General features: G+C 50.3%; 1 protein-coding gene across 1 annotated transcript in view; it reads right to left on the reverse strand.

Moving 5' to 3' along the window:
* Window positions 1–15098, reverse strand: part of KCNJ3 (potassium inwardly rectifying channel subfamily J member 3) — a 33445-nt gene extending 18347 nt beyond the window's left edge. The window contains exons 1-2 of the mRNA XM_021545687.2: window positions 14107–15098; window positions 8362–8578 (exon numbers count right to left, since the gene is read on the reverse strand). Coding sequence (XP_021401362.2) covers window positions 8362–8578; window positions 14107–14784 — 895 coding nt within the window. The 5' untranslated portion in view covers window positions 14785–15098. The remainder of the gene's footprint in view (window positions 1–8361; window positions 8579–14106) is intronic.
* Between the last annotated feature and the right edge of the window lie 329 nt (window positions 15099–15427).

Below are 15427 nucleotides of genomic sequence, written 5' to 3' on the forward strand. Positions count from 1 at the left end.
ATTGGGAAGGAATTCCTGGTTGGGAGGGTGGGCAGGCCCTGGCTCATATTCCCAGAGAAACTGGGGCTGCCCCTGGATCCCTGGAAGTGCCCAAGGCCAGGCAGGGTGACCTGGAACAGTGGGAGCTGTCCCTGCCCATGGAATGGGATGGGATTTCAGGATGGGATTTCATCCTTCCATCCCAAAGCATTCCAGGATCCTGTGAAGCAGCACCATTTGAGCACTGCAGGCTTTTATCTCTCCACGAATTTCTCCAGCAGGAGCACTCTGGGGCTATATTTAGCCAGCAGCATTTCACATCCCAGCGCTCCAGGAAAAATTCCAGCCCTCTGCCTTGCCCTTTCCCACCCCAGCATTCCCAAATCCCTTCTCCAGCTGCAGCAGGACGGCTCCCACAGGAGCTGGATATTCCCTTTTCCCTGCTCTGCCCCCATTCCTGGCAGCAGGTGCAGATCTGTGCCAGAGATGGAATTTGGGGCTCCCAAAATGAGGGTTCCTGCTCAGGCTCCCACAGAAATCCCTGGAAAAACGGGGCTCCAATGGGAGCTGCTGCTCCAGAGGCTGCGGCAGCACAAGGAGCTGCTCGGGCTGAAGGAATTCTGCTCGATCCGGCGTGAGCAGGGAATTCTGGCAGAGCTGAGTCCAGCTCAGGCACCGCTCACTGGGATCATCCACGGGGAAAGGGAATGGGGAAAGGGAAAAAAAGGGGAAAAAAGGGAAAAGGGGAAAAAAGAGAGATGGGGAAAAAAAGGGAGAAGGGGGAAAAAAGGGAGAAGGGGAAAAAAGGGGAAAGGGGAAAATAAGGGAGAAGGGGAAAAAGGGAGAAGGGGGAATAAAGGGGGGGGGGGAAAGGGAGGGGGGGGAAAAGGGAGAAGGGGGAATAAAGGGAGAAGGGGGAAAAGGGGAAAGGGGAAATAAAGGGGAAAGGGGAAAAAAGGGAAAGGGAAAAAAGGGAAAGGGAAAAAGGGAAAGGGAAAAAGGGAAAGGGAAAAAAAGAGAAAAGGGAAAAAAGGGGAAAGGGAAAAAAAGAGGAAAGGGGAAAAAAGGGGAAAAAAGAGGAAAGGGGAAAAAAGGGGAAAGGGGAAAAAAGGGAAAAGGAAAAAAAGGGGAAAGGGGAAAAAAAGGGAAAAGGAAAAAAGGGGAAAAAAAGGGAAAAGAAAAAAAGGAAAAGGAAAAAAAAGGGAAAAGGAAAAAAAGGGAAAGGGAAAAAAGGGAAAGGGAAAAAAAGGGAAAGGGAAAAAAAGGGAAAGGGGAAAAAGGAAAAAGAAAAAAAAGGAAAAAAAGGAAAAAAAGGAAAAAAAAGGAAAAAAAAGGAAAAAAAGGAAAAGGGAAAGGGAAAGGGAAGCTCCTGCCTGCCTCCAGGTCAAAATCACTGCCAGTTTTCTCTCCTGGGCCTCCAAAGAGATCTCAGGGAGAAAAGGAGGAGCAGGAAGGCCTGGTGCAGGGAAATGGGGATTGGGGGAATTGCTGCCTCCGGCAGGAGGAGGGAGCGTTATCCAGATAAAAGTTATGGAAGGGATGGATCCCAGGATCCCTTTATCTTATATCCAAATAAAAGTTATGGAAGGGATGGATCCCAGGATCCCTTTATCTTATATCCAGATAAAACTATGGAAGGGATGGATCCCAGGATCCCTTTAGCTTATATCCAAGGTAAAATTATGGAAGGGATGGATCCCTTACATCCCTTTATCTTATATCCAGATAAAATTATGGAAGTGATGGATCCCAGGATCCCTTTATCTTATATCCAAATAAAAGTTATGGAAGGGATGGATCCCAGAATCCCTTTAGCTTATATCCAAGTTAAAATTATGGAATTGATGGATCCCAGGATCCCTTTATCTTATATCCAGATAAAATTATGGAAGTGATGGATCCCTTGCATCCCTTTATCTTATACCCAGATAAAATTATGGAAGGGATGGATCCCAGGATCCCTTTATCTTATATCCAAATAAAAGTTATGGAAGGGATGGATGCCAGGATCCCTTTATCTTATATCCAAATAAAATTATGGAAGGGATGGATCCCTTACATCCCTTTAGCTTTTATCCAAGATAAAATTATGGAAGGGATGGATGCCAGGATCCCTTTATCTTACATCCAAGATATAATATAAAGGGATGTACGGGATAAGACCTTTCCCCAGGTTTAAAAATCCCTTTTCTCCCTTTTCCAGCAGCTCCAGGGGGGCAGGAGGAAGCTGGAGCTGCAGCTCCCAGTGCCCGGGAACCCCGGCTCTGCCAGGGCCAAGCGTGGTTTTCCACGTGACCAGAAAATATTGGATTTTCCACTGACGGATTTCCTATAACGGCAGGACTGGGAGCAGATCCGAGGGATGTTCGGCCCCGAGAGTTTTACAGGAATGTTTTATCGGGCTCAGGCTGTGCTTAAAAACATTCCAAATAAAAGAAATGCAATTTAAAGCTACTGTCAATATGTGAAGTGCTGAATCCTCTTTTCCTGTCGCCCTCCCATCCAACACACACAACAAAAATCCCAAAATCTGAATGGAAAGATAAAAAAACACAAAGAAATTGACCTTTCAAGGTGTCTTCCAACCCAAACCATTCCAGATTTCCCGTATTTTATATTCCAGCTTTAAAGTTGCTGAATTTGTATTGAGGTTTCTTGCTGACCTTCAGAACAGACATCCAAAAAGAATCCCATTTTAAATGGAATTATCGGAATCCTGGTAATTTTCAGATCTGTCCCAGCTCTTTGTTCCCTCAAGTTGCTGCATTCTGAGCTCAGCCCCTTCCCGTGCTTCCAGAATTCCACGTTTTTCATGTTTTTAAAAGCAAAACCAGAGGAAAGGGCCTTTGATGCCATCCCCATTTCTTTCATTAAAAAGCCTGCCAGGCTCCGGAGTTCTTTAATCGCCAAATCACGGGAAGAGGTTTCCAAAATAAATTTAATGAGTTTGGAAAACGAATGCACAAACCATTCCTGCAGGGTATTGTCTGCTTCAGGTTCCTATTAATGACTCATTTCTCAGGAATTTCAGCAGCTTATCAATAAATTGCGGGAAAACACAAAATTATCAAGGGTTACATAATGCCAAACATATCCAGAGGCAAATCCCAGCAGGAAAATCCAGGATGGAAGTCAAATTCTCCACTGGAACACTTCCAATTCTGCATCCAAGCAATGGGAAGCGAGGACAAAAGGTTTGGAAAATAAACCCTTGGAATGTTCTTCCCAGTTCCAGGTTATCCCAAACTTGGAAGAGATCTCCAAGATAACCCGGAATGGGCACCAGCTCCGTGTCCATTGGAGCATCTCCACTGGGAAAGGCTCCAAAAAACGGGAACAATCCCAGTGCCAGAGTGGGGCTCCTCCAGCTCCTGGGGGCTGGGAGGAGCTCGGAGCACTCAGGAATTTCAGGTCATGGAATCATGGAATGGTTTGGGTGGGAAGGGACCTTAAATCCCATCCCACCCCACCCCTGGCACCTCCCACCATCCATCCCAGTGTCCAGCCTGGCTTTGGATCCTCCAGCTCCTCTGGGAATTCCAGCCCAGCCAGGAATTCCTTCCAACATCCATCTAAATATTCCCTCTTTTAGTTAAAACCATCCCAAGGAATCACCTCCACCATCCTGGGCCAGGATCCCTCCTGTGACTCCCAAAAAACCCTCAGAGGAGACAATTCTCTAAAGGAAAGGCCTGGCTGGAATCTGGGGAGGGAAGGAGAGCTCAGCTCAGCCCTGCTGCTCTCCCCAAGGAATTCCAGAAGGATCAGGAGCTCTCCAGGAATTCCAGAAGGATCAGGAGCTCTCAGGGAATTCCAGAAGGATCAGGACCTCTCAGGGAATTCCAGAAGGATCAGGAGCTCTCCAGGAATTCCAGAAGGATCAGGAGCTCTCAGGGAATTCCAGTAGGATCAGGAGCTCTCAGGGAATTCCAGAAGGATCAGGAGCTCTCAGGGAATTCCAGAAGGATCATGAGCTCTCAGGGAATTCCAGAAGGATCATGAGCTCTCAGGGAATTCCAGAAGGATCAGGAGCTCTCAGGGAATTCCAGAAGGATCAGGAGCTCTCAGGGAATTCCAGAAGGATTTATTTGGGATATTTCCTCATTATCCAAGCCCCCCAGTGCTGGAGCTGAGCAAAGGCAAGGATTAAAGCAAGGAAGGGAGTTCAAGGAAAAAATTCCCAAGCTGGAGCCAGCCAGTAGGCTGCAAATGCACAGGGAAAGAGAGAGGCGCCTCGGGCCATGGATATTCACATTCCTAAATCCCTGTTTTGGATAAATACGGGATGTAGAAACAGCCAGCACTTCTGATCCTGGCTGTAATCCGGGAGGAATTGCAGCACAGGGAAACGGGAGGAGTGGGATGGGAATAACCTGGGCAATGGGAAGGAAAGAGGATCCTTCAGTGGTTAAAGGAGGGAAGGGGAACAGGAAAATTTCCTGACAAGCGGCGTCTGGAGCCAGCCTGGAGGCTCCGAAGCCCCAGCAAAGCCAGCTCACACCGCGGATATTTGGATTCCAAAATCCCTGATCATTATAAATGATGTCGGAGAATGTAAAAGGGAGAGGGAGAAGCATATCCCTGAATCCTGATCCCGCCAGCGCCTCCAACAGCCTCTCCTCTCGTCTCCCCTCCCTGGGAGTGAGCCAGGCTGACCTCATGGATCATCTGCTCCAACCTTTCCTGGCCCAGCAGGTCTGGACAAGCTGAATTCCCTCCAAATCACTCCACACAGAGAAAAAACCTGGCGTTTGTGGATTTTTAAACTTTTTACGGGTCCTGGCAAAGCTGCGGCTGATCCTTCCCTGCCTTCATCCCAATTCCAGGGTCACATTCCCAGTACCACACTCAACCTCTCCAAAACCCCTGAATTAATCCCATTTTTCCCTTGCCAGAGGTATCCAGGAATGGGATCCACAGGAAACGCATCCCTTTATTCTCAGTATTGAATGCACATTTACATCCAGGGATCCCAGTGTTTGCTCATGGATCGCTGCCCGTTCCCACAGGAAAATCTCTGCTTTTCCAGACCTTTGGCTTCCAGGTGAAGGACAGGAGGGAAAATGGGAAAAACCCGGGAATTTCTGCAGGATTGAAACCCACAGAGGTGCCCCCTGTTCCCTAAAAAACCTCCTGGATGAGCTCTCCCTTCCCCAAATCCTCCTCTTCCCTTTGCTCCCACTGGAAGATTTTCCCAACCCTTCATTCCCTCCTGTTTTATCCGGATCCAGCACATTTTGCTCTATTTTGCCCAATTTTCCACTCCCAAAAATAGGTCACAACATTTGGAACCTTATCCCAATTATGCTTTAAAGACCCAGAAATTCTTTTTTTTTCTTTTTTTTTTGCCCATTCCCCACATAATTTCCAGGTCAATATTTCCCAAAACAAAGCTGGGGTTTAAATTCCCAAGAGTTGTTTACAAAAGAGCTTTGCTTCCCCCATTTTGTTTGGAATTAATTTTTTTTTTTTTTTGAGGAATAAAAACAAGAAACCTGCAAGGTCTGGTCTGCAGGTCAGGCCTGCAAGTTTTCCATGAGCTTTTCCAGGGAATTTTTAATGGAAATATCACAGAATTTTTAGGGAAGTATCAGGCAGTGTTTAGGAAAATATCAGAGAGTTTCTAGGGAAATGTCCGGGAGTTTTTAGGGAAGTATCTGGGAATTTGGGGGAAATATCAGGAAGCCTTTATGAAAATATCACTTTTTTTTTTTTTTTTTTTTAGGGAAGTATCAAGGTGTTTTTAGGAAAACACCAGGAGGTTTTTAAGGAAGTATCAGGAAACTTCTAGGGAAATATCAGGGAGGTTCAGGAGAAATATCAGGGAGTTTTAGGGATCAGGAATTATTTGGATCAGGAATTAGTATCAGGAATTATTATCAGGAATTATTAGTATCAGGAATGGATCAGGAATTAGTATCAGGAATTATTTGGAGAAATATCAGGATTTTTTAATAGAAATATCAGGAATTTTTTAGAGAAACATCAGATTTTTTTAGAGTAACATCAGGATTTTTTTTAGAGGAATATCAGGGTTTTTTTAGAGAAACATCAGGATTTTTTTAGAGGAATATCAGGATTTTTTAAGAGGAATATCAGGATTTTTTTAGAGAAATATCAGGAATTTTTTAGAGAAACATCAGGAATTTTTTAGAGAAATATCAGGAAATTTTTAGAGAAACATCAGGAATTTTTTAGAGAAACATCAGGAATTTTTTAGAGAAATATCAGGAAATTTTTAGAGAAACATCAGAAAATTTTAGAGTAACGTCAGAATTTTTTAGAGAAATATCAGGAATTCTTTAGAGAAATACCAGGGAGTCTTTATGAAAATGCCAAGGAGTTTTCAGAGGAATATCAAGGAGATTTTTGGAGCTCTCAGGGGGTGGGTAGGTGAAGATCAGGGGGTTTTAGGGAGTTATGGAAACCTCAGGGAGTTTTTAGGGAAGTGCAGGGAGGACTCGCCGTCCTCTCCCTGGGCAAGCAGGGAGGGAGCACCGGGACCCCACAGCGGCCCCAAAACGGATCCAAGGTGCCCTGAACATCCCCTGGGCCCAGCAGCAGCTGGAAATGCCGGAGCCCGCATCCCAGCCAGGAGCTCCACATTCCAACCACATCCTGGAGCACCAAAATCCATCCCAGCGCCAAAATCCATCCCAGCGCCAAAATCATCCCAGAGCCAAAATCCATCCCAGTGCCAAAATCCATCCCAGCGCCAAAATCCATCCCAGCGCCAAAATCATCCCAGAGCCAAAATCCATCCCAGAGCCAAAATCATCCCAGAGCCAAAATCCATCCCAGAGCCAAAATCCATCCCAGCGCCAAAATCCATCCCAGAGCCAAAATCCATCCCAGCGGCAAAATCCATCCCAGAGCCAAAATCATCCCAGAGCCAAAATCCATCCCAGAGCCAAAATCCATCCCAGAGCCAAAATCCATCCCTGAGCCAAAATCCATCCCAGCGCCAAAATCATCCCAGAGCCAAAATCCATCCCAGAGCCAAAATCCATCCCAGAGCCAAAATCCATCCCAGCACCAAAATCCATCCCAATGCCAAAATCCATCCCAGCACCAAAATCCATCCCTTGTAGAGAGCCCCAGTGCCAAAATCCATCCCCAGCACCAAAATCCATTTCCTGAAGAGAAGCCCAGTGCCAAAATCCATCCCCAGCACCAAAATCCATCCCAGAGCCAAAATTCATCCCTTTGGAGAGAGCCCCGGCACCAAAATCCATCCCCAACACCAAAATCCATTTCCTGAAGAGAGCTCCAGCACCAAAATCCATCCCAGCACCAAAATCCATCCCCAGCACCAAAATCCATCTCCTGGAGAGAGCCTCAGCACCAAAATCCATCTCCACCACCAAAATCCATCTCCACCACCAAAATCCATCCCCTTGGAGAGAGCTCAAGCACCAAAATCCATCCCCAGTGCCAAAATCCATCCCTTGGAGAGAGGTCCAGTGCCAAAATCCATCCCAGCACCAAAATCCATCCCCAGCACCAAAATCCATCCCAGCATCAAAATCCATCCCAGCACCAAAATTGATCTCCTGGAGAGAGCCTCAGCACCAAAATCCATCCCCAGTGCCAAAATCCATCTCCAGCGCCAAAATCCATCTCTACCGCCAAAATCCATCTCTACCACCAAAATCCAGCCCCAGCGCCAAAATCCATCTCCAGCACCAAAATCCATCTCCAGCACCAAAATCCATCTCCACCACCAAAATCCATCTCCACCACCAAAATCCATCCCCAGCACCAAAGTCGATCTCCTGGAGAGAGCCTCAGCACCAAAATCCATCTCCACCACCAAAATCCATCTCCACCACCAAAATCCATCCCCAGCACCAAAGTCGATCTCCTGGAGAGAGCCTCAGCACCAAAATCCATCTCCACCACCAAAATCCATCTCCACCACCAAAATCCATCCCCAGCACCAAAGTCGATCTCCTGGAGAGAGCCTCAGCACCAAAATCCATCTCCACCACCAAAATCCAGCCCCAGCACCAAAATCCATCCCCAGCACCAAAATCCATCTCTACCACCAAAATCCATCCCCAGCACCAAAATCCATCCCCAGCACCAAAGTTGATCTCCTGGAGAGAGCCTCAGCACCAAAATCCATCTCCACCACCAAAATCCATCCCCAGCACCAAAATCCGTCTCCAGCACCAAAATCCATCTCCACCACCAAATTCCATCCCCAGCACCAAAGTCGATCTCCTGGAGAGAGCCTCAGCACCAAAATCCATCCCCAGCACCAAAACCCGTCCCCAGCACCAAAATCCCTGTGCAGGCAATCCCAGCTCCAGCTGCCTGCAGGCGCTCCAGAGGTGCAGGAGGCCCGCGGAGCTCCCCGAGCCCCCCGGAGCCGCTCACCGGTGGTCTCGACGATGCCCTCGAGGATGACGACGATCTCGAACTGCTCGCTGCGCATGCTGCGCTGGGACAGCTCGTAGAAGGGGCTCTTGGCGTCGATGACGTGGCAGATGGTCAGCGGGGACACCAGGAACAGCTGGTCAGCCCCCGTGCTGAAGCCCACGTCCAGCTCCAGCTGGTCCAGCGGCAGGAATTCCCCCTCCGGAGTCTGCCGGGACTGCGGGAGACAAGGAGGGGAAGGGACCTTGGAGCTCCTCGTGCCCGGAGAGCCCAGGGAGAGCTGGGACACGAATCCCTGCGCCAGAATCTGGGATTGAGAGACCCTCCCGCCAAACATTCCAGGAGGCTGGGACTTCAGCAGGTGGGATCCAAGCATTCTAGATCCAAACATTCCAGATCCAAGCATTCCAGATCCAACCATTCCAGGATTCTGGGACTTCAGCAGGTGGGATCCAAGCATTCCAGATCCAAACATTCCAGATCCAAACATTCCAGGAGGCTGGGACTTCAGCAAGTGGGATCCAAACTTTCCAGATCCAAACATTCCAGATCCAAACTTTCCAGATCCAAACATTCCAGATCCAAACATTCCAGATCCAAACATTCCAGGATTCTGGGACTTCAGCAGGTGGGATCCAAGCATTCTAGATCCAAACATTCCAGACCCAAACATTCCAGATCCAAACATTCCAGATCCAACCATTCCAGGATTCTGGGACTTCAGCAGGTGGGATCCAAGCATTCTAGATCCAAACATTCCAGACCCAAACATTCCAGATCCAAACATTCCAGATCCAAACATTCCAGGATTCTGGGATTTCACCCGGTGGAACCCAAACATTCCATGATTCTGGAGTTTCACAGGGTGCAATCCAAACATCCCAGGATTCTGGGATTTCATGTGGTGGAACCCAAACATTCCAGGATTCTGGAATTTCACAGGGTGGAATCCAAACATTCCAGGATTCTGGGATTTCACCAAGTGGAATTTCACTAAGTGGGATCCAAGCATTCCAGGATTCCAGGATTTCACAGGGTGCAATCCAAACATTCCAGGATTCTGGGATTTCATGTGGTGGAACCCAAACATTCCAGGATACTGGAATTTCACAGGGTGGAATCCAAACATTCCAGGATTCTGGGATTTCACCAAGTGGAATTTCACTAAGTGGGATCCAAGCATTCCGGGATTCCAGGATTTCACTGGGTGGAATCTAAGCATTCCAGGATTCTGGGATTTCACCAAATAGAATCCAAACATTCCAGGATTCTGGGATTTCAAAGGGTGGAACCCAAACATTCCAGGAATCTGGGATTTCACAGGGTGGAATCCTAACATTCCAGGATTCTGGGATTTCAGCAGGCGGGATCCAAGCATTCCAGGATTCTGGGATTTCACCAGATGGAACCCAAACATTCCAGGATTTTACTGGGTGGAATCCAAGCATTCCAGGATTCTGGGATTTCACCGGGTGGAATCCAAGCATTCCAGGATTCTGGGATTTCACCGGGTGGAATCCAAGCATTCCAGGATTCTGGGATTTCACCGTGTGGAATCCAAAATCTCCCAACATCCGATCCAGCTCCAGGTGAAATCCCCACAGCGCCCCGCTGCCCTCCCCGCTCCCCCTGGATCCCCGGAATTCCCAGGGATCCAGCACGTCCCTCCCAGCCTCTGTGGGACAGGGATCCGGGTGTTCCGGATCCAGCTGGGATGTCACACTCCAGCTGCTCCCGGAATTCCGATGGAATGCCAGAGCTCAAATCCAGAGAAACCAAATTTAATTTCACACCTCCCTGAGTCCCTGGAAAAATCCAACCCCAGGCAATTCCAGAGGGAACATTTTGCTAAGGAATGAACCCTGAGTGACTCCTTTGCTCCAGGTGATGAGGGGGGGAAAATTCAGGAATTCTGAGTGACATCCGAGCTCTTTCCAATCCCAAAAATCCATCCCAAAATTCCCATTACAGCAAAAGAGGCTTTGCACAGATTTCCCACTTTAAGGCTTTGGGGTTGGTCTTGCTCCTGGCCTGAGCCCGGCAGGAAAAATAAAGGAATATTTCCCCCATGGATTGAGGGGTTTTTTTTATCTTTTCCCTTATTTTTTCACTTATTTCCTTTTTATTTCTTTTACTTTTCCTTTTCCCCATTTCCTTTTAGTTTTCCTCTTGTTCCCTCCCCGTGTGGGTCCCTTTTGTTTTCCCTTTCTCCTCTGCTTCCCTTTTTCTTTTATTCCTTTGTCTTTTGTTACTCTTTTCCCCTTTCATTTTCCCTTTCCTTTTCTTTGATTTTTCCCTTTATTTTCCTTTTTCCTATTTTGTTTTTACCTCTTATTTTCCCCTTAATTTTCCTTCCCCCTGCTTTTTAAATTTTACTTTTCCCTTTTATTTTCCCTTTTCCCCCTTTTATTTTGCTCTTCCCCCATTTTTCCTTTCTTTTCCCCTTTTTTCCTCCTAATTTCCTCTTTTCCACTTTTGTTTTTCCGTTCCCTTTTTTCCCCAGGAGGCCTGGCCTGGCACTGCTTCTCTCCCAAGCACAAACCTTTCCCTTCCCTTATTTCAAATCCAGGGAATTCTTTTGGAGCCACACTGAGTTTGAAGCTTCAACTTTTAAAATTCCCCCTCTGACACTTCCAGAGCCAAAAAAAAAACCAAAATAAAACAAAACAAAACAAAACAAAAAAAACAAAAAAAAAAAAAAAAAACAAAAAAAAAAAAAAAAAAAAAAAAAAAAACAAAAAAAAAGGAGGCAATTTTCAAATGCTGGACTGGAAATTACTAATTTTTGATCTTTTATAGCTTGAAATATAGGAAATTATTTAAATACATTTATATAGTATGCAAATATATATTTAGACATTATTAACTATTTTAAAACAAACTGTATAAATTATATATTGTTAAATATAAATATTTGTAATTGCATGTTACATAAACCTATGGTGTTATGCTGCAATGTTATTTTATATATTTATATATTATTATATATATTATATATTTATCCTTATAAATAAGATTTATAAATTATATAATTTATCATTTATATATAATTATATTTTCCATAATTTTAAAGCTATTAAAGGGTTATTTTGGGAATTTTTCAGGAATTCTTTCCCTTTTTTAGGCACAGACTCCCTCAAGGATTGGGGACCCCAACACCGGGCCAGTCCTGATCCTGAAATCCCATGGAAAACAGGAATTTGGGAGAACGGCACAACTTCAGGAGCCTCCCACGGGCTGAGCCCCATCCCTGGGGCTGTGGGGGGACAGGGAGGAAAAACGGGGAAATTCCCAAGGGGATTGTCCTTGGAATGGGGACCCCACAGCCCGAGGGAAGGGCACCCCCAAATCCCTGCAGGATATCCCACATCCTGCCAGGATATCCTAAATCCTGCCAGGATATCCCAAATCCCTGCAGGACACCCCAAATCCCTGCAGGATATCCCACATCCTGCCAGGATATCCCAAATCCCTGCAGGACACCCCAAATCCCTGCAGGATATCCCACATCCTGCCAGGATATCCTAAATCCTGCCAGGATATCCCAAATCCCTGCAGGACACCCCAAATCCCTGCAGGATATCCCACATCCTGCCAGGATATCCCAAATCCTGCCAGGATATTTCAAATCCCTGCCAGGACACCCTCAATCCCTGCAGGATATCCCAAATCCCTGCAGAATATCCCAAATCCCTGCAGGACACCCATCCCAAGGGCACTCCAATCCCAAGGACAGGACACCCCCATACCCTGCAGGATATCCTAAATCCCTGCAGGATATCCCAAATCCCTGCAGGATATCCCAAATCCCTGCAGGATATCCTAAATCCCTGCAGGATATCCCAAATCCCTGCAGGATATCCTAAATCCCTGCAGGATATCCCAAATCCCTGCAGGATATCCCAAATCCCTGCAGGATATCCCAAATCCCTGCAGGACACCCTTCCCATGGAAACAGCACCCCCATTCCCGTCAGGACAGCCACCCCAAGGACAGGACACCCCATTCCCTGCCCAGCACCCCCGGCGGGTATCCCGATTCCCGGGGGGTCCCTGCAGGATGCAGCAAACGCCCCCCGAGCCGGCTCCTTCCTCCCACCTGCTCCATCCCCATTCCCGATTCCCCATCCCCATTCCCAATTCCCCATTCCCGAGTCCCCATTCCCATTCCCAATTCCCCATTCCCAATTCCCCATTCCCGAGTCCCCATTCCCGAGTCCCTATCCCCATTCCCAGTTCCCCATTCCCAATTCCCCATTCCCGAGTCCCCATTCCCGAGTCCCTATCCCCATTCCCAGTTCCCCATTCCTGAGTCCCCATTCCCATTCCCAAGTCTCCATTCCTGAGTCCCCATTCCCATTCCCAACTCCCCATTCCTGTGTCCCCATCCCCATCCCCATTCCCTATTCCCAAGTCCCCATTCCCGAGTCCCCATTCCCATTCCCAGCTCCCCATTCCTGTGTCCCCATCCCCATTCCTGTGTCCCCATCCCCATTCCCAATTCCCCATTCCCGAGTCCCCATTCCTGTGTCCCCATCCCCATTCCCAATTCCCCATTCCCGAGTCCCCATTCCCAAGTCCCCATCCCCATTCCCGAGTCCCCATTCCCATTCCCATTCCCGGCTCCCACGAGCCTCAGCCCACCGGGGCCTTCGCAGCCCTCCAGGGCAGGGATGCTCCAGGTCGGACCCCGCTTTCCTGGGAATCCACCTCGGTAAAGTTCAGCCCGGCTGGGCTCAGGGCTGCCCAAAAAGCTCAGGATTATGCCCGGAGCTTTCTCCTTCCCGGCTCCCGGAAAGCTCGGAGCTACAAAGGATTTCCTTGTCAGGCAAATGGAGCATTTTATAGGAATCTATAAATATCCATCCCAATCCTGCGCGGAATGTGGGAATTATCTCCAAGGAGGTTGGGGATGCGGGGCTGAGCCCGCAGCCCGAGGCTCCCGGAGATGTTCCCTGCACCGGGAAAACAGGACAGGGATGCTGGGACAGCAGCAGGACCCAAAACACAACCTGGGATCATCCTGGGATCACCCCTGGCCGTGGGCACGGCCACCTTCCATGGACCCGGCTGCTCCAAGCCCCAGGGACGCGGGAACAGCCGGGGCAGGAGCGAGGGACATCCAAGGGACGTGGAGAGGGGCTGGGATGTCCCCAGGGGAGCGGCAGTGGGGCCACGGGTCTGTCACAGAGCCACGGAATTGTTTAGCTTGGAAAAGCCCCTCAGGACCACGGAGTGCAACCATTCCCAGCACTGCCAGGGCCCCCATGGAATTACTGAAGTTGGAAAAGCCCTCCAAGGACATTGAGTCCAACCATTCCCAGCACTGCCGGGGCCCCCATGGAATTACTGAGGTTGGAAAAGCCCTCCAAGGACATCGAGTCCAACCATTCCCAGCACTGCTGGGGCCCCATGGAATTACTGAGGTTGGAAAAGCCCTCCAAGGACATCGCGTCCAACCATCCCAGCCATTCCCAGCACTGCCAGGGCTCCCATGGAATTACTGAGGTTGGAAAAGCCCTCCAAGGACATTGAGTCCAACCATTCCCAGCACTGCCAGAGCCCCCAAATTACTGAAGTTGGAAGAGCCCTCCAAGGACATCGCGTCCAACCACCCCAACCGTTCCCAGCACTGCCAAGACCCCACGTCCCCAGGTGCCACCTCCACACGGGATGGGCACTCCACCACTGCCCTGGGCAGCTTGCCAGGAAGGAATCTCCCCGCGCCGCCGCCCGGAGCACCCACCTTGAGCAGCTTGCAGCGGATCTGGGCCGAGACCATGTGGCTGTTGCGGAGGTTGCCCACGCGGAACATGAGCGTGAGCTTGCCATCGCGCATGGAGATGGCGGCGTGCTCGCTGAACATCAGCGTCTCGGCCCTCTTCTTGGGCTGCGACATCTTGATGAACATGCAGCCGATCAGGAAGGCGTCCACGATGGAGCCCAGGATGGACTGGAAGAGGAAGAGGATGATGCCCTCGGGGCACTTGTCGGTGATGTAGCGGTAGCCGTAGCCGATGGTGGCCTCGGTCTCAATGAAGAAGAGGAAGGCGGAGGGGAAGTTGTAGACGTTGGCCACGCACGGGGTGTAGCTGTCGTCGTGCGCCTTGTTGAGGTCCCCGCGCATGTAGGCGATCACCCACCACATGGAGGCCATGAAGAGCCAGGCCACGGTGTAGGTGAGGATGAAGATGAAGAGGTTCCAGCGCCACTTGAGGTCCACCAGCGTGGTGAAGAGGTCGGACAGGTAGCGGCTGGTCTCGCCGCCCAGGTTGCCGTGCTGCACGTTGCAGCGCCCGTTCTTGTCCACGAAGCGCTGGCGCTTCCCCCGCGGGGCGCTGCGCGGCGGCGGCAGCCCTCCGCCGCTGGCCGAGGTGCTCACCACCTGGTACTCATCGCCCAGCTTGCGCCGCAGCGCCGACATGCTCCGCGCAGCCCCGCGCAGCCCCGCGCAGCCCCCGGCTCCCGAATAGGCCGGCAAGACCCGCGGAGCCGGCAAAATCCGCGGAGCCCCCGGTACCCGGCTCAGCCGGCAAGATCCGCGCAGCCCCCGGTACCCGGCTCAGCCGACAAAATCCGCGGAGCCGGCAAGATCCGCGCAGCCCCCGGCTCCCGAATCGGCCGGCAAAATCCGCGGAGCCGGCAAGATCCGCGGAGCCGGCAAGATCCGCGGAGCCGGCAAAATCCGCGCAGCCGGCAAGATCCGCGCAGCCCCCGGTACCCGGCTCAGCCGGCAAGATCCGCGGAGCCGGCAAGATCCGCGCACCCACCGACACCCGGCTCGGCCGGCAAGATCCGCGCAGCCCCCGGCACTCGCTCAGCCCCGCGCAGTCCGCGCAGCTCCGCGCACACCGCACGGCCCCGCACACCCCACAGCTCCGCGCAGTGCGCTCAGCCCCGCTCAGCTCCGCATCCCCCGCTCAGCCCCGCGCAGCCCGCCCGGCCCCGCCGCTCCGCGGCCGCGGAGCCTCCGCCCGGCGCCGCCGCCTCCCACGCGGAGCCGCCGGCAGCGGCCCCGGGCAGGGCAGCACCGCCCCGCGCAGCGCCACTCCTCCTCCCGCAGCGCC

Source organism: Lonchura striata, chromosome 8 (genome assembly GCF_046129695.1).
Source record: "Lonchura striata isolate bLonStr1 chromosome 8, bLonStr1.mat, whole genome shotgun sequence".
Taxonomy (NCBI): domain Eukaryota; kingdom Metazoa; phylum Chordata; class Aves; order Passeriformes; family Estrildidae; genus Lonchura; species Lonchura striata.